The following is a 19,016-nucleotide window of genomic DNA, read 5'->3' as shown; positions in this document are numbered from 1 at the left end:
GAAATGAGATAGCATGCTGGAGAAGTGCTTTGTAACTGGAGAGACCCTGTTTTCAGGACAATTATTATTATTATGGCTCTTACTATCACTATTATTGATTTGGCCTTTATAAAAGAGGGGTCCTTGGGGAATAAATGGATTTTAATAAAGCCAGTGTCTCAACGTTTGCCAAAGATTAGATGCTTATGACCTGTCTGGGTTCGGGGGAAGAGTAAACAGTGTTACGTTATCATTTCACAAAGCCTCAATCATCAACACTAAAGCCCCACTCTGCCACAGGCAGTTGGCCAGTGGAAGACTCAGACACAAAAGAGGAAGGGGAGGAATGGTGTTTCTGGTTAAAGTGTACTTGCCGCTGGCAGGCACTGGGAATGCAGAGGTGGGTAAGACCCACTCTGCACCCTCAGACCCCAGCAGGAAATAACACTGCAGTCGTGGGTGGTATGCCACCCAGCACAGGGTGGGAGGCAGCTAAGAGAGCTGAGCAGGTCTGCGGAGGCTTCGCAGAGGTGACTGCTGAGCTGGATCCTGAGAGAGGGGCCAGAGATCAACAGGTGGAGAAGAAGGGAAGGGCATCCAAGCAGAGGGAACAGCATGGGCAAAAGCAGAGTGAAAGAGATGGTAGTGGGTTCTAATAAAGGCAAGTGGTTGGGAGTGGGAGACCAAACCAGTCAATCCTAAAGGAAGTCAACCCTGAATACTCACTGGAAGGACTGCTACTCAAGCTGAAGCTCCAATACTTTGGCCACCTGATGCAAAGAGCTGACTCATTGGAAAAGACCCTGATGCTGGGAAAGATAGAGGGCAGGAGGAGAAGGGGGCAACAAAGGATGAGATGGTTGGATGGCATCACTGAATCAATGGACATGAGTTTGAGCAAACTGCGGAAGATAGTGAAGGTCAGGGAAGCCTGGTGTGCTTCAGTCCATGGGCTTGCAAAGAGTCAGACACAACTTAGTGACTGAACAACAACAATTGAGATGAGAAGGGTGGAGTAGTAGGTGAGATCTGAAAAAGTAAATTGATCCAAAGCCACAGCATCCATTTCAGCAACAGTGAAAAATGGAAACAACCCACATGTCCATCAACTGGTGGATGGATACACAAACTGTAGTACATCCATACAACGGGATGTTGTTGAGCAGTGAAAAAGAAGTGACGGAGTGTGATACATGTGACCTTGAAAATACCACGCTAAGTGAACAAAGCTAGATGCAAAAGAACACATGTTGTACAATTTCACGTATATGAAATGTCCAGAAAAGGCAAATCATAGTAGATGTCATGACTGACCCAAAGAGGAAATGGGAGAGACTGCTAACAGGCGCGAGGTTTCTCCAGGGGGCGGGGGTTGAAAATGTTCTAAAATTAGATTGTGGTGGGACTTCCCTGGCGGTCCAGTGGTTAAGACCACACTGCCACTGCAGGGGGCACAGGTTGGATCCCTGGTATGGGAACTAAGATTCTGCATGCCAAGTGATGTGGCCAAAATAAAGTAAAATAAAATTAGATTGTGGTGGTGGTTGTACATTGTGGATACCTAAAAACCACTGAATGGGGTACTTTGTTTTTTGTGGCACCAGGTCTTCACCATTGTGCACGGGCTTTCTCTAGTTGAGACGAGCAGGGGCTACTTTCTAGCTGTGGTGTGCCGCCTTCTCATTGCAGTGGCTCCTCTTGTTGCAGGGCATAGGCTCTAGGCATATGGACTTCAGTAGTTGCGTCACATGGGCTCATAGTTGTGGCTCACAGGCTTAGTTGCTCCAGGACATGTGGAATCTCCCTGGCCCAAGGATCAAACCCATGTCCCCTGCATTGGCAGGCGGGTTTTTAACCACTGTATCACCAGGAAAGTCTGAACTCTGTACTTTAAACCAAAGCATTTTTAGATTCCACATATAGGTGACATCATACGGTCTTTTTCTTTCTGATTTACTTCACTTAGAATGATGATCTCTAGGTCCATCCACGTTGCTGCAAATGGCATCATTTCAGTCTTTTTTTATGACTAATATTCCATTATGTATATATATATCTGTATTCATATATAGATATAGATACACACACATCTTTATCCATTCATCTGTCAATGGACATTTAGGTTGTTTTCATGTCTTAGCTATTGTAAATAGTGCTGCTGTGAACATTGGGGTGCATATATCATTTCAAATTACAGTTTCGTCTGGATACATGACCAGGATTTAGGATTGCTGGATCACATAGCAAGACTATTTTTAGAATTTTTTAAGGAATCTCCATACTGTTTTCCACAGTGGCTGCACCCATTTACATTTCTACCAACAGTGTAGGAGTACTCCCTTTTCTCCACACCCTTTCCAGCATTTATTATTTGTAGATTTTTTAATAGTGGCCTTTCTGGCCTGTGTGAGGTAGAAGTTTGTTATAGTTTTGATTTGCATTTATCTAATAATTGCCCTTGCTGAGCATCTTTTCATATGCCTATTGACCATGTGTATGTTTTCTTTGAAGACGTGTTTATTTAGGTCTTCTGCCTGGGTTTTGGTTGGGTTGTTTGGTTTTTGTTATTGAGTTACATTAAAAGCGATTACTTTAAACCCACTTGCATAAAGTAGATTGAAATCAGTCACAAATGATGTCGAATGACCTGAGTAAGAAAATGGAAGGTCATTCATACTAGAAAGATTTTTCACCCTCAGAGAAAATTAAAAAGCTAACATTTACTGAGTTCTTGCCATACATCTGCCAGATCTCTATTGGGCCTCTTACATGTATTAACTCGTTTAAATTCTCATCACAACCCCATGAGGTAGGTAATATTATCCCCACTTTACAGATGATGAAACTGAGACATAGAGAGCCTAACTTAATTCAGGTCTCACAGCTTTTAAGTGGCAGAGCCAAGTCAGAAACTGAAGCAGTTCAACTCCAGGACCTTGCTCTTAACCAGTGTCCTGAATTGGTCAGACTGTCAGAGCCAGAAGGGACCACAGAGGGCAACCCGGTCCAGTCACCTCATTTTACAGACATCCAGAGATGGGATGTAAACAATCTACAGGTTTTTCCAACACAGCTGCTTAGGGTCAGGCAGCTAAAGTCAATGTGTCATCTAGGCAGGCAGAAAACATTAGAGAATGGTGGAGACTATGGCCAACTCGGGAGGATACACGCCACCTAATGTTTTAACATTCAGCTTCATGGGAGGTGGTGACAGCCAATACTATCACAGCCTTGGGCTTAATTCTACCTAAGAGACACCAGTTTGCAAAGCTCTGGGACTTTACACACCATCCAGTCATGTATACGAAGCCTGGCTTGGACAGTTCACACCATCAATAAAACATTGAGACCCTGGACCCTTAATGACTTCATCTTGGCCCTTATCAAGCTATAATAAGGAGACAGTGGTCTTCTGGTGGCCCAGAGTCACCCTTTGAAGCTGAAACCAGAGGTTTACGGCCAAACTGGGTTGTATTCCCAAGAGAGCTGCGGCTGGTTCAGGGTCTTTAAGTCATGCCACATGTGCTGCAGTTCTGGGCAGCTCGATGGGGTTGGAGGTGAAAAGACAACCCATGATTGTCACCCATAGATGGGGGAAAACTATCCTGGGGAGCAGAGCTTAGAATTGTTTAATTTGGCCCTGAGGGTGAACCACAGGGTGACAGATTACAGCATGGTGTAAGAAAACATATCCAGCCTATAAAACTTGTGAATGGAACTTCTTGAAAGGCCGCAATCCAGGGGGAATGGCCACCCCTGAGAAGGGGTGTCACGCAGGGACTCAGAGCCACTCTGAGGCTTCGACTGGGTGGCGGTAAGATGACTGTATCTGCGTGCTGTGGGTTCTGTGCTCACCGTGTTCTGTCTTCCAGCTGGTTATGCAGTATCTCTACTACGGTGGCCCAGAGTCACTTCTCATTAAAAACAACGAGATAATGGAGGTGAGGAGCCCGCCGTGGTCCTGAGTGGGTGGCTCACATGGGTGGTGTCTGGGGACAGCCTGTGTCTGGTTTGCATTTGGATGCAGGCTTGGGGGTCCTGCCTGCCTCCTTCAGATCTCTCAAGGACTTATTCCCAGAGCCCCTCCCTGGAAGGCTGGGGTGCTGGGTGCGCTAGTCCGAGCTCTTTCAGTAGCAGCTGAGTGAAGCCTAATTTTATCTGGCTCTGGGGGTGGAGGGAAGGAAATTTACTGAAGAGTTTGAGGCTACCTCTAGTTCCAGGCACAGCTGGAGCTCAAATAGCATCATCAGAAACTGTCCTTGACAATTTCTCCCTTGTCATTTGTAGGAAAAACATTTCATCTGAAAGCTTTCCTCAAATCTCAGCGTGTCCATTGAGGCAAAAGCTAAGAGGCAATTACAAGCTCTCCGGCTTCACTCAGCAGCTCCCTGGCTCTCCCCATCTCCTGTCCACCTCTCGTAACTGTGTTCTCCCCCTCCTTGCTCCTCCGGCCTTGTTTCTGCCTCCCATCTGTCCAAAGCCAAGATTTCCCCTGCTCCTTCCTAGGAGTGGGACTCTTGTGTCAAAGGTGGTAGCTTTAAGTGAGTGAAAGTCATTCAGTCATGTCCAACTCTTTGTGACCCCATGAACTATACAGTCCATGGAATTTTCCAGGCCAGAATACTGGAGCGGGTAGCCATTCCCTTCTCCAAGGGATCTTCCCAACCCAGGGATTGAACCCAGGTCTCCTGCAATGAACCCAGGTCTCCTGCATTGCAGGTAGGTTCTTTACCAGCTGAGCCACCAGGGTAGCTTTAAATCAGAAGCCAAAATCACTCTGCTAGTCCTGAGAGAAAGAGCCGGGACCCCATTCAGGTGCCAGAAGTCCGGGGGGCCTGATGAGAGATGTTAAAACATGAGGAGTCGTTCAAGAAGTGACCCCTCATGGTGGTTCAGACATGGACTCTGGGCCAGACTGGCTTCAAATCCAGGCTCTGCCCCTTCTTGGACCAGTCATTTAACCTCTCTGATCCTCAGCTTTCATACTTACAGGATGGGGATGACAATATCTACCCCACTGGGTTTTGAAGATCTTAAGAGTTTCTGTTTGTAAGATGCTTACACAGTGCCTGGCATGTGTCACAGTGCCTGGCGTGTGTTCACTGTGGAGCCCTTTATCCCTTTGTTCTTATTCTGTGAAACCTTCTGTGGTCACTCCCCCGCCCCCCTGAAGTTCCTCTCTTGTCTCTCTGGACCACTCCTCTGACAAATCACAGCCTCAGAACTTAGACTGCACTCTGAGGACTCAGACTCTTTTATAAACCTTTTAAAAAGCTATTTTCAAATTAAAATAATGAACATACATTTCAATCATGTAAATAATACAGAAGAGCTTTATAATACTTAAAAAGCCCCTCATCCAGCCATCTCCCTTCCATCCCTCCGTCCTTTCCCCAAAGGCAATCCCTTTGAACTCTTGCTTCAGTTCTTTTCTTCCCCTTCTTCTGTTCAGCATCTTCCGAGGCCAGGTGCCCTGCTCAGGGCTGGGATATAACGGTGATGCAGAGGGGCAGAGATCCCTGCCTTCCCAGCCTCTGGGGAAGGTGATGGGCATGACATCATGTCTGGTGTGAGAAGGGCTGTGAAGAAGACTAAGACAGGTTAAGGGGGCCAGACAGTGATGGAGCGAGGAGACCTGAGGTGATATCTGTGTTGAGACCTGAATGAACGGAGGAAGTGAGCCACCTCGACATCCATCCTGCTAACTAAGAGCGTTCAGGCTTCCCAGGTGGCTCAGTGGTAAACAATCTGCCTGCCGATGGAGGAGGTGCAAGAAACACAGATTGAATCCCTGGGTCAGGAGGATCCCCTAGAAGAGGAAATGGTAACTGGCTCCAGTATTCTTGCCTAGAAAATTCCATGGACAGAGGAGCCTGGTGGGCTACAGTCCATGGGGTCACAAAGAGTCTGACACGACTGAGCACACACACACACACACACACACACACACACACACAAATAAAAATGTTGACCCTTATTTCTGGACGTAACAATTTTAAGCATCTCTGCTTGACTTCCTGCTGCAATAGATGGAAATCTGATTCACTTTGACCCCACGCCTCCCCTCTGCCATCTTCCCCCACAGTCGAGTTCTGTCGCGGGGTCCTAGTCCACCTGTGTAACCTTTGTGCTTTAAAGTGATGTATCAACGCTTTATGCTCAGTGTCTGCACCTTGGGTTCTGCTGTAGGAGATGAAGGGTTTTCTCACCACAGTCGTTGCTTTCCTTCCACCTCCCAACCTCTAACAGGCTCTTTTTATGCTTTTTTAGCTCCTGTCTGCCGCTAAATTTTTCCAGCTGGAGGCTTTGCAGCGACACTGTGAGATTATCTGTGCAAAAAGCATCAATACCGACAACTGTGTGGATATTTACAACCATGCCAAGGTAATCAATCCCATCTCGCTGTCCAAGCATGCCCCATGCACTTTTGTGGGAGAGGCTTTCTCTGCAGATGCTGCGAGTCTGGGCAGAGGGTGGATGCTGGGTCTGTGCATCCAGGCTGAGCTGACCTCATTCTTCTAAGGTCTGCTTCCTACTTTAGGAGAGATGTCTTTCCCTTCTTCCGCCCCTCCAGAATACAGTGGAAGCAGAAAGCCAGAAGTTTTAAAAGCATAGTCATCCTCAAACTCTAGCGTGTGCATGAATCACATTGCAGGCTCTGCTTCAGCGGGCCCACACTGGGCCCTGGTTCTGCATTTCTAACAAGCTCTCAGGTGAAGCCTCTGCACCTGGTCTAGGCCACAGGCCACACACTTAAGCAGCAAGGTTCTGGAACAGTGGTTCTCCAAGAGGTCTCCAATCTGGCAGCACCAGCATCATTCGGGAGCTTGTCAGAAATGCACATTAGAGGCCCCACTCAGACCTACTGAGTCAGAAACTGGGGGGTCAGGCCTGGTTGTTTGCAGCTTCACAAGCCCTCCCTGTGATTCTGGAGTTGTTCATGGGGGAGAACCATTATTCTGGAACTGAGGTTCCCAACACTGGCTGCATGGAAGAATCACCTGGGCACTCACTTAAAATCCGCATTCCTGGGACCTCTCACAGACCAATTCATCAGTCTCTGGGGGTGGAACCTGGGAAAGAGAGATATTTTTTTCATAACTTCCTGGGTGACTCTCAGATGTGCCAAGGTTGAGAACAGATTGTCAGTGCTAAAGAAGTCCAAGGAGTCCTCCTAGTCAGGTGGACCCAACATCTAGGGAGACATTTGGAATCTGTTTGGCCTATCACCCCAGATCTCTGCTGGGGAGTCCAGCAGTCTATATTTTTAACAGGCTCCTAGGGCAACTGTTGTGATTTCAGCCCTAAGACCAGTCCTCTCTCCAGTTTTTGAAGTAAAATCAGTGAACCACCAATTTCATCCAATTCATTTCACAAGTGGAGATTAAAATCATATGTCCAGGTACCACTTCATTTGGGTTCATGTGCTCAGGACAGGGGGATTAGCATCTGCTAGAAAGAAACAATGAGATGAATTAAGATTAGGAGTTTGTTTAAAACTAAGCATTCCTCTTTGATAGAACTGGAGCTCAGCACATATGCCTCCCACATCCACAGTCTGTAGAGGAACCACTGATGTGAATAACAGTTATTCTGCTTGTTGTTAAAAAAAAAAAAAAACAAGTCGTGGTTGAGATATTATTTTCTGTCTTAAGTCAACATTCTCTAAGCCCTTTTCATGTGCAGGCCCCTGTGCTTAAAGCCCTGTGGCATTACCTTTTTTAATCCTCACCACAGTCCTTTCATTAGTCCATGTTATAATAAGGAAGCAGAGACACAGAGAAGTGAAGTAACTTGCTTAAGGTCACACAACTATGACTGAGATTTTTTTTCCGCTATGGTGAAATATATGCAATGTGAAACTTACCATTTACCATGACACTTACCATTTCTAAGTGTATACTTCAGTGGCATTAAGTACATTCCCATTGTTGTACAACCATCGTCACTATCCATCTCCAGAACTTTTCATCTTTCTAAACTGAAACTCTAAACCCATTAAATACAAGCTCCCCATTCCCCCCCTCCTCCATGGCCCCTGGCCACCATCATCCTACCCTCTGTTGCTATGAATTCTACTGCTCCAGGTACCTCATATAAGTGAAATCATACAGTATTTGTTTGGTTTGTTTTTGTGGCTGCCTTCTTTCATTTAGCACAATGTCTTTAAGGTTCATCCATGTTGTAGCATGTGTCAGAATTTCATTTCAAGGCTGAATATATTCCATTGTATGTATGTCGCACATTTCGTGCATTCATCCGTGGTCACTTGGGTTGCTTCTACCTCTTGGCTACTATAAATAATGTTGCTGTGAACAGGTGTGTGCAGATATCCGTTGTCGTCTCTGCTTTCAGTTCTTTGGGTGTATATGCCCAGAAGGGTAAACCTCACTTCACAGCACAGAGTCTTCCTTGTGTTTACAGTCTGGCCTAATACCTGTTTGAAATATTTGTGATCATTCTTGATACTCAGAAGATTTTCTGATGGGTCATCAGTAAATCAAAAGATACAGGGAGGCTACTTGCTCCCCACTCACAGTGGGTGTTTTGGTTAAATGAGACTTTTACCAAAACCTGGTTTCTTGGGACACAACAAAAAAATTTTTTTATCTTAAACTGGTTACTTTGCAGAAAGCGTATCCAGAGAAAACTCTCTACCCAGGAAGAGGGCCTGATTAGTTTCACCTTCCTCTGCCCCCTCCTCTGGCCATGGACGCCCAAATTGCCCTGTGAGCCCCACATCCACAGTAGCTTTGCTGTGGTCTATCTCCTTGGGAATGCAGCAAGGCCTACACACCACAGTCCCATTTTAATCACTTCAGCCTCCTTGGCAGGCAGCTTCTGTAGCTCTCTTGCTATTTAATAACACAGCCAATGCAACGTGAGCCCGGACTGGGAATGCGTTTGTGCTACAGGCTTACAGCACCTGTGGCCAAGAACTGCCTTCATATATGTACCTCTGCAGCCGGCCAGCCTCTGCCTACCCTCTCAGCCTCATCCTGGGGCATTTCCAAGGTCAACACCTGCCCTTCATGATACTTGCATGGAGGCCAGGGCAGTGCCAGCCCCGACCCCATGCGCCCTCTATGTGCCCTGCAGCATTAACCGTCACCTGCCATGTGGATTCTGTTCCTGGCAGATTGTGCTGCAGACTGAGGCTGGTTTAGCAAAAGAGCCAGAAAAGAAAGAAACCAACACTCGGTTTGGAACCCTCGGAAATGCAGGCATTTAGGCACTAACAACCATGTTTCAAATATCAGCAAGTTCTTGGCAGCATTACTTCTGTTCTGCACCTAACCATTAGCGACATCTGTGAAGTTTTATCCAGAAGAGAAGTCCAGCCCATAAATGCATGGCTTCATCATCTTTGTTTTCCTAGCAAAGCTGTCCCAAACTATTCAGTCATGAAGAAGAGGCTCTGGAGCCTCTGATGGCTTTTTCGGGGTGTCTTTCAGCTTGAGAAAAAGAACAAGCCTGTTCATCAGATTGAATCTAAACTAAGGCAGTGCTCAGTGGGGCACTGTGATGAGAAGAACATGGGTTTGGAAACCAAGGGATTCGTTCCCTAGTATTTATTGTGTGCCCACTATTTACCAGGAGTTGTATACACACTTTAATGTGTGTATTCAGATGTGTAATACACATCTGGTAAGACATGTTCTCTGCACTTGAAAAAATTTTTGTCTAGGACAGAAGAAGCAAACTTCTTCTGTGACAATCCAGGTAAATATTTTCACAGAGGCCATGTGGTCACTTTGATCCTCCTCAGCTCTGCTTTGCAGTACAAAAGCAGCCAGAGACAATATGCAAATGAGTGGGTATGGCTGTGTCCTAATAAAACTTTATTTATAAAACCAGGCTCAGTTCAGTTCAGTTGCTCAGTCGTGTCTGACTCTTTGCGACCCCATGAATCGCAGCACACCAGGCCTCCCTGTCCATCACCAGCTCCCGGAGTTTACTCATACTCATGCCATCGAGTCGGTGATGCCATCCAGCCATCTCATCCTCTGTCATCCCCTTCTCCTCCTGCCCCCAATCCCTCCCAGCATCAGGGTCTTTTCCAATGAGTAAACTCTTCGCATGAGGTGGCCAAAGTATTGGAGTTTCAGCTTCAACATCAATCCTTCCAACAAACACCCAGGACTGATCTGCTTTAGGATGGACTGGTTTGATCTCCTTGCTGTCCAAGGGACTCTCAAGAGTCTTCTCCAACACCACAGTTCAAAAGCATCAATTCTTCTGCGCTCAGCCTTCTTCACAGTCTAACTCTCACATCCAGGCCACATTTGGCACCCAGGCCTGTAGTTTGTCAACTGTTGGTCTAGACGGTGAGAGTTCCAGTCCCTGTTCTGTCTGTAATTAGATATGTAAAAGTAGGCAAGCATATGATGTATAGTCACCATTCAGTAAATATCACCATGTATAAACGTAAGTACTTATTATTCTCTAATTACACTAGCTTACAATAAGAAACGCACCTATACAAAGTGAGTGGCTAGGAGTGATAAGAGAAGGGGGCTCTCTGTGTCCCCAGAATCAGAGATCGGCAACTCTGAGCCACACTTTCCCCACATGTACAATGAGGCCTTTTCTCTGTAACTCAAAAAAACTGGATTCATCTTGAAAGAATTAAAACATTGCTAAGAACTCCTCCAGCTCCAGCATACTATGCATCTGTGTAACATTTGGGTAATAACAAACCTACTCACTTGATAAACCTCAACAAGCTCCCTAAGCCTCTCAGAATAAGCTGGTATGTCCACGTCTTAAATACTCAGAGCATGGTACTCACTAGTCTAAGCCCCCTCATTTTGTGGCTTGGGAAACTGAGGCCCAGAGAAGTGATTTGACCTGCCCAAAGTTGCATATGATTTTTATGAAGACAGGTCATTGGCTCACTGAATTATCACATGGGGTCAGTGAGTTCAAGGTTACAGGCTTGGTCCTACTATGGGCCAGTTAGCTGAACTAGGTTCCATAGATGCAGCCAATTCCCCTTATCCTAACCTAGCCACCTACTTTGTCCACATGGGTCCCTGGATATAAATGAGTGAGATGAGAGTAATAATTGCAAATAGTGTACAGTTAGCATGACAGCTAATACTGAGTGACTGCTGATGCTGACTGCAAACAGTCACTGTTCTGAACATGTCATGTATTACCTCACCTAAGGCCAGCAACAGCTTATTAGGTGGGTATTATTATTTGCCCCCATTTTAGAGATAGGAATACTGAGACACAGAGATTCAATAACTCACCCAGCAGCAGATGGCTGGAATGGCACAGTCTGGAATAAATTCCAGAGCCCCCTCCCTCCCCCCCGCTTCCTATCCTGCCTCCCCTAAGTGTGACAGATGACAGAGTCCCACCATCAGTTATGTTCCACTCAGTACCCCCAACAGGTTAATGATGTGAGGACATAATTTCCAGTTTGAAAATGAGGAACCTAAAGCCAGAAGCCAAATAAAGCAGCACAAATTCAGAAGAATGGGGGCGCCCCGATTTGAATCCAAGTCTCCCACTCATTCCTCCTTTGCCCAGTCGGCACTGCCTCATTATCATTCCACCATCCACAGCGAGCAGCTGCAAGTGCGTCTATGGCCTAAGGGACAGAATATTAGGGAGTTCAGAACAATGAATTCCAATTCAGATAATTTAGATAATTCAGCATCTAAATAAAGCAGCAGGATATCATCTCAGGGAGCACTTAAACTAACTTCTGAGCATGCAGCTCATTGCAAAAGAGAAACTTGCAAGCTTTGAAAACCAAAGAAAAGGCCTGAATACAGACAGCCAGCCCTCATACCCACATTTGTTTCTTCATCTCAAACATGAATTCCTCCAGCAAGCATGTTTCCGAGATTTAATGGGATCAGGCTAGAGGCAGTGCATGCTAATGGTTAAACACACAGCCTTCAGGACTTGGGTTACAGGGTTCACCTCCTGGTTCTGCCTTTGACATGTTGTGTGAATTTTTGTCAGCTACTCTCTTGCCTCAGTTTCCTCATTTGTAAATCAGAGGTGGTAAGAGTACCTGCCTCAGGGAAATTTCAAGATTAAATGAGATGATGCACATGAAGTGTCCAGCACAATGCTGTCAATGCATGTTTGCTGCTGATATTGTAACTCTGAGAGTGAACTGCTCATTCACACATTCAACAAATCCGTACTGCATCTACTGCCTGCCAAGTCTTCTGCTTGGGGTTGCAACGTGAGGCAGGTTGATGTCAGCCCTGCCGTATTGGTTTAGTCTGTCGGGAACTATGTCTCTCCATCAGTTTCTCAGCGTTAGCACTGACTGATAACGTGAGCTACATAATTGTCTGCCGCGGGGTCTGTCCTCTGCGTGGTGAGATATTTAGCAGCTTCTGTGGGGGCTTCCCAGGTGGCGCTAGTGGTAAAGAACCTGCCTGCCAGTACAGGAGATGTAAGAGATGCAAGCATGATCCCTGGGTCAGAAAGATCCCCTGGAGGAGGGCATGGCAACCCACTCCAGTATTCTTGCCTGGAGAATCCCATGGACAGGGAGCCTGGAGGGCTACGGCCCATGGGGGTCGCAGAGAATCGGACACACCTGAAGCAACTTAGCATGCATGCATCGTGTAAAGAGATTAGAACTGTGTCTGCAGAAGGGAGAGGGCTTGGGGAAGCACACACAGCCACGTGAAGCCAGCTCCAAACTGGCACCTCTCACACGGCTACATCCTCTTAGGCAGAGCAACTCACAAGGCCAAGGCCTGGAGAAATGAACTCAGCCCTCCGATGGGAGGAGCTGCCAGGTCACGTCCACTTGGTGAATACAGCAAAGGATGCAGAATCAGGGCCACTGTTGCAGTCAAGCTACCTTAATAGGTACTCACCAGAATATAGATGAAAACAGGTGCTTTCAGAAACATAACCATCTCGTGCTTCCTCTCCACTCTCCACAGTTTCTTGGAGTCACAGAGCTCTCAGCATATTGCGAAGGCTACTTTCTCAAAAACATGATGGTCCTTATCGAAAATGAAGCCTTCAAGCAGCTCCTATATGACAAAAATGGTGAGGGCACGGGCCAGGATGTGCTGCAGGACTTACAGAGGACGTTGGCCATCAGGATTCAGTCAATCCACTTGTCATCTTCCAAAGGCTCTGTTGTATGAGACGTCCGGTCCAGGAGTGTTCCCGGGGACTTGCCAGTTCGGCTGCTACGTTGGCTTCCCGTGGACCTACACGTCTCACCTCGCGTCTGTGTTTGGCTGAGCCAAGGAGCTGCCTCAACTGCCTCAGCTGCTCTTGACAAAGCAAATGCAGCTCCCGTGAGCTCCTGTTGAGAAAGGAAGGACATGCCACTGGCCTACAGATCCGAGTGCACCTGGATCCAGAGGTAGAAGGCCATGGGGCAGCCACGCTGACCTCATCTGAAAGCCCCCTGGGGCAGTTGAACACCCCTTGCCAAGGACCTCTGTCCAGTGGGCGGACTGAGAACTAAAGGTCATTCAGGTTCCAGATTGACAGTTGGAGAACTTCACCGTAGGACCCTGAATAGCATTATATTTATTACACATTAAGGACCTTAGTAGCTGCAGTTCCATAAGAGTCAACAGGATAGCAAATTGGTGAGACTGTTACCAATAACGAAGACAAATTTTTAGGGGTGGGAACTTTTTAAAATGTTCATATAAAAACCCCCAAAACAGGGCAGCCTTGTAGTTTAAAATATATTTCTAAAAGCTTAACAGTTCATTTTCAACTGAATTGTGTTTAGGGATCTGTGTTTTGAGATTTCTTTTCTTTTTTGAAGAAAAAAACAGTAAGTAGCAGGTCTGTACTGTATAAACATGCATCTGACAAGATATTGCTGATATTCTACACAAGGTGAAATAATAACCTTGCCTTAGTGATCATGGTTACACAAAAGAGGTGCACTGCCAATAATTATCTCTAACTCAGTAGTTGAAAAAAAAAAAAACCTGCATGCTGATTGTGGTTTCGGGGTGAGAATAAAATCCCCCCACATTAAAAAAATCACACATGCATTTGCATGGGCCCGAACCTGTAAACTGTTACGTTTGTGCTTCATTTTTGCCAAGGTAAAAATGTCCCATCACTTCTTGCTAAAAGTCCATTTGGTGAAACTAACATATCCATTTCCTTCCATAGTTATGAATGTCCCTGAGATGCTGTTGCAGAAGTGTGTTCATAGATGATGCTGCATAGGGGATGGGGGCGGGGCACGTTGGAGAATTTACTATTAATCCCAGAGTTCTCTCTGTATTCTCAGAAGATGTTAATAGTTTGTTACTAGCCAGAGAATATGACTATGTTAGATTATTTTTAAAGATGAAATATGTATGATAGGATGGATTCTCTCTGTATTCCAAGAGTATACAGTATAGGGTTATCTATAATGAAAGTTTATATTGACAGGGTTCCGTTTGCTCTGCCATATATTATAAGCAGAAGAGATTAGTGAAGTGCCACAATATTCCAAACAATCTCTGAGTTGCTGCCTTTTCTTTCTTGTCCTTTCATTTGAAACCTAGATAACATACAGTTAAAAACTAGGAGAATGACTCTTACCCTTTGGGATGGCAAAGTTTTGTTGATAAACATATTTCCTAGCATGCCTTTGGGAACTTGTGCACAGACCCTAGAGTCTAAAGGAGCTGCTGTTCAAACACTGTACTAGCCCCCTGAGCCGTTGTTCAGAGGACCAAGGTCAAGTCCTGTTTCTTGGGTGTGACCCATGGCACACGCGGGCCACATCCGTCTACAGTATTGGCTCTTCTCTGACGCTGATACAAGGCTTCTCTTCCACTTGGTCATTTGCAAACCTCCCCAGCCCCTACCATCCAATGAGGAAGGGGGGAAAAAATAAACTGTCTACAGAGGAATCCAAGTTACAGATACACAGCATGTCCTGAGTCTTTGCTGTCTCTCACCTCCTCCTGTCCTCAGAGTTGCTGCGTGGATGTTTCCTACCGCGACTGACTTCCCTGTGAATGTCTGATGCTAGCTCAGGGCCTTTGGGCATGGATTATGTACAGTGGCAACTCCTGATGGGCTTCTGTTATAGTTTGGTGTGCTTTCTCTGTCATTAAAAGAAATGATTTTCCCAAGTCGCGCATTGTTTTCATGGTACCTGTGAACTCATACCCAGCTGTAGCCTCAGAAAGTCACTCAGTTCAGAAATCAGAAAAGATGACCCCGCAGAAAAAAGAATCAAGGGGAATGAAGACGCTAGATACAAGATAGGTGCTCGTGTCGCGGAGCACCTTCTGCTCTGCCAACTAGAACTTGGCTAACCCAGCTCTAGTCCCCTGGGACTGCGGACCCCTCTGGGTGCTACCCTTGGATTTCCTTCCCATCAGGCAGAGGACGTATAGGTGCCACTGGGAAGTACTTTTGCCTCCTGCAGTGAATACATCCACAGAGAGAGGAGTTCTGAGTGTCACTGGTGTGCCTTGATGACGATTTGGGGGGAAAGGGGTGGGAAGTGGAGAAAAACAGGTGATCTCAACCTGGCATAACCTACCCCCAAGGGCCAGTGTGAAATGATGTTTATGGATGGGGGTAGCATTCTGGGATTGGGGTGAGGGTCATGGAGGGTCAAAGTTCACCCTTGGGAGGTCAAACCAAGTCCCCAGCTGGTCCCCTCTGGCTCCTGACCCAGCCCAGGTCTGGTGGAGATGAGGACCCCTGCTGTCCCACTGAGACCTCCGGGGAGCCGGGGAGGCCCAGGCAGCCCCCTGGAGCCCTGGGCCAGTGAGACCCAGTACACAGCAGACGCCACAAGCACCTCTGGCAAGGGCTGGTCACCCCTGCCTAGCACTCGAGGTCTGTTTCTTCTTTAGGAAACAACCCAAGCAACTGAGTGCCAGGGGCCAGGACTCTGAGTCAGGCCAGGAGAACAGAAGGTCAGTTTATTTTTAACTGCATCACCCTCTGTTTAGCATCAGCGTGAAGAAGGCATTTAACATGTTCCTCTTGGAAGCTAAGGTGTGTCTGCAGCATTTGCCTTTCACTTGTCCGACAGGGGGCTTTGTCACTCCATTCTTAGCCACTATACAAGGGCCCCTTAGTATCTGGGGGAGGCAGGGGAGCCTCCCCACCGGCCACACAGCTCCGTGCACCCCTTCCGTTTGCAGTGAGAAGTCAGACGGCTCCTGCGCCTGCAGCCACGAGTATCAACACAAACGGCTCTACTTGGCTTCTGCTGCCCCTTCCCTCTCAGCTTGCAATGGATCTTATATACAACAGGTTTGAGTGCCACCCATTCTCCCCTGAAGAAAGAGGATTCTTCACCCAAATCGCACCAAGATGAAGGTGTGAGCTCCCAACACAGGAAGGCAGAAGCTGGAAGATGTGCAGTCAGGCCACAGGTAAGGATGGAGGAGATCTGTGAGCCTCTCCACTCCAGAGATTTCCTGGGATGCCTCAGGCAAAAAATACTAACTCCAGCTGGGTGATGTTTCACTCAGGGTTGTCTCCTGTAGGCTGTTAACACACAGCGCTTATTAACCTCAGGCTGTGTGCTCTGGGCGTGGATATAGGGCAAGATCCTAGGTGAGTCTTTGAGAAAAAAAAAATCTGTTTCAGTCATCCTGGGGTCCCAACTCACCTCCCCCCTCCACTCGCCTTACATACGCCAGCCTCAGTCCCAGCTGAGTGGTCAGAGACGTATTCACGTCCTCCCACTCCTGATTCCCTTTCCCACCGGCCCCAGGTGGACACCCTCCCCAACTGGGGGAGCGTTTCCTGGGCTTGTTGGCCTCAGGGCTCAAGTCGGGGGGAAATTTCCCAGCTTCTCCACAGCACGTGCTACTGGGTGTCAGGCTCCAATGCAGGCCTGAAACCTTGGCTGTCTCAGCTGATTCAGCCCCTGATTCACTTTGAACTGGTGGAAAAGTTACTGCACCATCTAGTTCTCATTTTCCTCTTTTAAGAAACTGCATTTAAAAAATAGCTAGGTAGGATGTTTTGAGAGAATGCATCGAAACATGTATATCATCAAGGGTGAAACAGATCACCAGCCCAGGTTGGATGCATGAGACAAGTGCTCAGGGCTGGTGCACTGGGAAGACCCAGAGGGATGGGGTGGGGAGGGAGGTGGGTGGGGGGATCGGGATGGCGAATACATGTAAATCCATGGCTGATTCATGTCAATGTATGGCAAAAACCACTACAATATTGTAAAGTAATTAGCCTCCAACTAATAAAAATAAATGGAAAAAAAATAAAATAAAAAAATTAAAAATAGCTAGTTAACAGGGTTGTTGGGAGGATATTAGAGAAGGTGTTTTGACAGGGCCTCCGCTTGCAGTAGCAAAGAAAAAGCGTTCTGAACTTCTGAGACTGAGCAGAGAGAAGAGGAAACGGATGACTCACCCAAGGAAAGGAAGATTGACCCGTTTGCCATTCATTTCTTGAACTTTCTGCTGCAGTGTTCCCCCATGATGGTTTATGATTCTCTAGGGTTTTGCTGCTCTTCCAGGGGGTGTGAGAAAATTGCACCGACACAATTGTGTTGCAAATCTTCTTCCTAGGATAGTACCCTTTGCAATGTCGGTGAGCAAGAAATGTTTAACTTAATGAAACCAAGTTCAACTAGATTTTCTTTCATGCCTGCACACTAGGTCACTTCAGTCATGTCCAAAGCTTTGTGACCCTATGGACCTGGGTTTTGCTTTTCTTTTTTGGGGCAGTGATATCTAGCAGTTTGTTTCCTTTAGGAACTTCACGCTCGTGCGCAGTCTCACCCAACTCTTTGCGACCCCATGACTGTAGCCCACCAAGCGCCTCTGCCTATGGGATTTTCCAGGCAAGAGTACTGGAGTGGGTTGTCATTCCCAGGCAGCGCGGTGGTAAAGAATCCAGCTGACAGTGCAGGAGTCGCAGGAGACGTGGGTTCAGTCCCCGTGTTGGGAAGATCCTCTGGAGCAGGAAATGGCAACCCACTCCAGTATTCTTGCCTAGGAAGTCCCAAGGACAGACGAGCTGGGCAGGCTACAGTCCATGCGGTCGCAAAGTATCTGACATGACTGAGCGCGAGCGTGCAATTCCTAAAGGAAACAAACTGCGGGACATCACTGCCAAAAAACCCCAAGATCTCTGTCCGCATCAAGTCAGCAACTAAGCCCATGTCCTTTGCTGCCACTTGAGTGTAGGGACACTCATCCCCAGTCCGTCAACCAGGAAACCTCCCTGGTGAGACTTCAGGCCACTCCTGTTCCTCCCAGCTGGCCAGTGCCTTGAATAAAGCAGCACGTGCCCTTCAACAGGGCTGTTACAGAAGTTGGTAGGATGCCTATTTTTTTCACCCTCTTTAAAAATAACCCAGCACATTTTAAACTTCCTGCTTCATAGGAAAAAAAAAAAAAATAGAACTCAAACTCAGCAATCACATTGCACATTAGTTCCCATTCCTGATGAGGCAGTCAGATAACAGAGCCCCGCAAAAGGACGTGTCTCTAAGTTTAGCTCTGAATATGAAAAGACTTTCTGCCTGTGTGAATAGGCAATTAAAAGAGATGCCCTGATGTCGCTGATACATTCTTTGGATGTTGCTTTTCAGAGTTAACCTTTGGATGCGTTCTGAATTTTAATACCATTGCAAACCTCTGGTACTCAGCTGCAGAGATAGGAGGCAGGTGGTATAACATAGGGGCTCCAGGCTGGCCACCAGTTCTCACCTCTGGGCCCATCACTGCCGTCAGCTGCTTGGGTGAGCTTGGCAGGGCCTCTTCATTCTGAACCTGTTCCTTTCCTCAACTCAAAATGAGAGTCTTTCTGAGCTGATGTTCTGCTGGGACATGTCACACACACTGCTCTTACTACATTTACGGATTATATAGATAGATATCTCAGAATGGTGGTGATGCTGTTTAAGTGTGATAGAACATTCTGGACTGCATCGGAAAAGGGACCTCAGAGTATGATGATGATGTCACAGTAAAACAGGCAGGAAAGTAAAGAAAGGCCTTGCAACAGGGCTCCCAGGCTTCCCAGGTGACTCAGTGGTAAAGAATCCGCCTGCCAAGGAGGAGACACAAATTCGA

General features: G+C 46.8%; 1 protein-coding gene across 2 annotated transcripts in view; it reads left to right on the top strand.

Annotated features, from left to right (window-relative positions):
• ABTB3 (ankyrin repeat and BTB domain containing 3) overlaps window positions 1-15,077 on the top strand; it is a 319,893-nt gene extending 304,816 nt beyond the window's left edge. For both annotated transcript variants that reach the window (XM_061125434.1, XM_061125435.1), the window contains exons 15-17: window positions 3,852-3,920; window positions 6,250-6,363; window positions 12,909-15,077. In XM_061125434.1, the coding sequence (XP_060981417.1) occupies window positions 3,852-3,920; window positions 6,250-6,363; window positions 12,909-13,118 (393 nt within the window). In that variant the 3' untranslated portion in view covers window positions 13,119-15,077. The remainder of the gene's footprint in view (window positions 1-3,851; window positions 3,921-6,249; window positions 6,364-12,908) is intronic.
• Window positions 15,078-19,016: the final 3,939 nt, after the last annotated feature.

This window comes from Dama dama, chromosome 22 (assembly GCF_033118175.1).
Source record: "Dama dama isolate Ldn47 chromosome 22, ASM3311817v1, whole genome shotgun sequence".
Classification (NCBI taxonomy): domain Eukaryota; kingdom Metazoa; phylum Chordata; class Mammalia; order Artiodactyla; family Cervidae; genus Dama; species Dama dama.
Note: the sequence above shows the minus strand (reverse complement) of the source record. Positions and strands in the feature narration are given on the sequence as shown.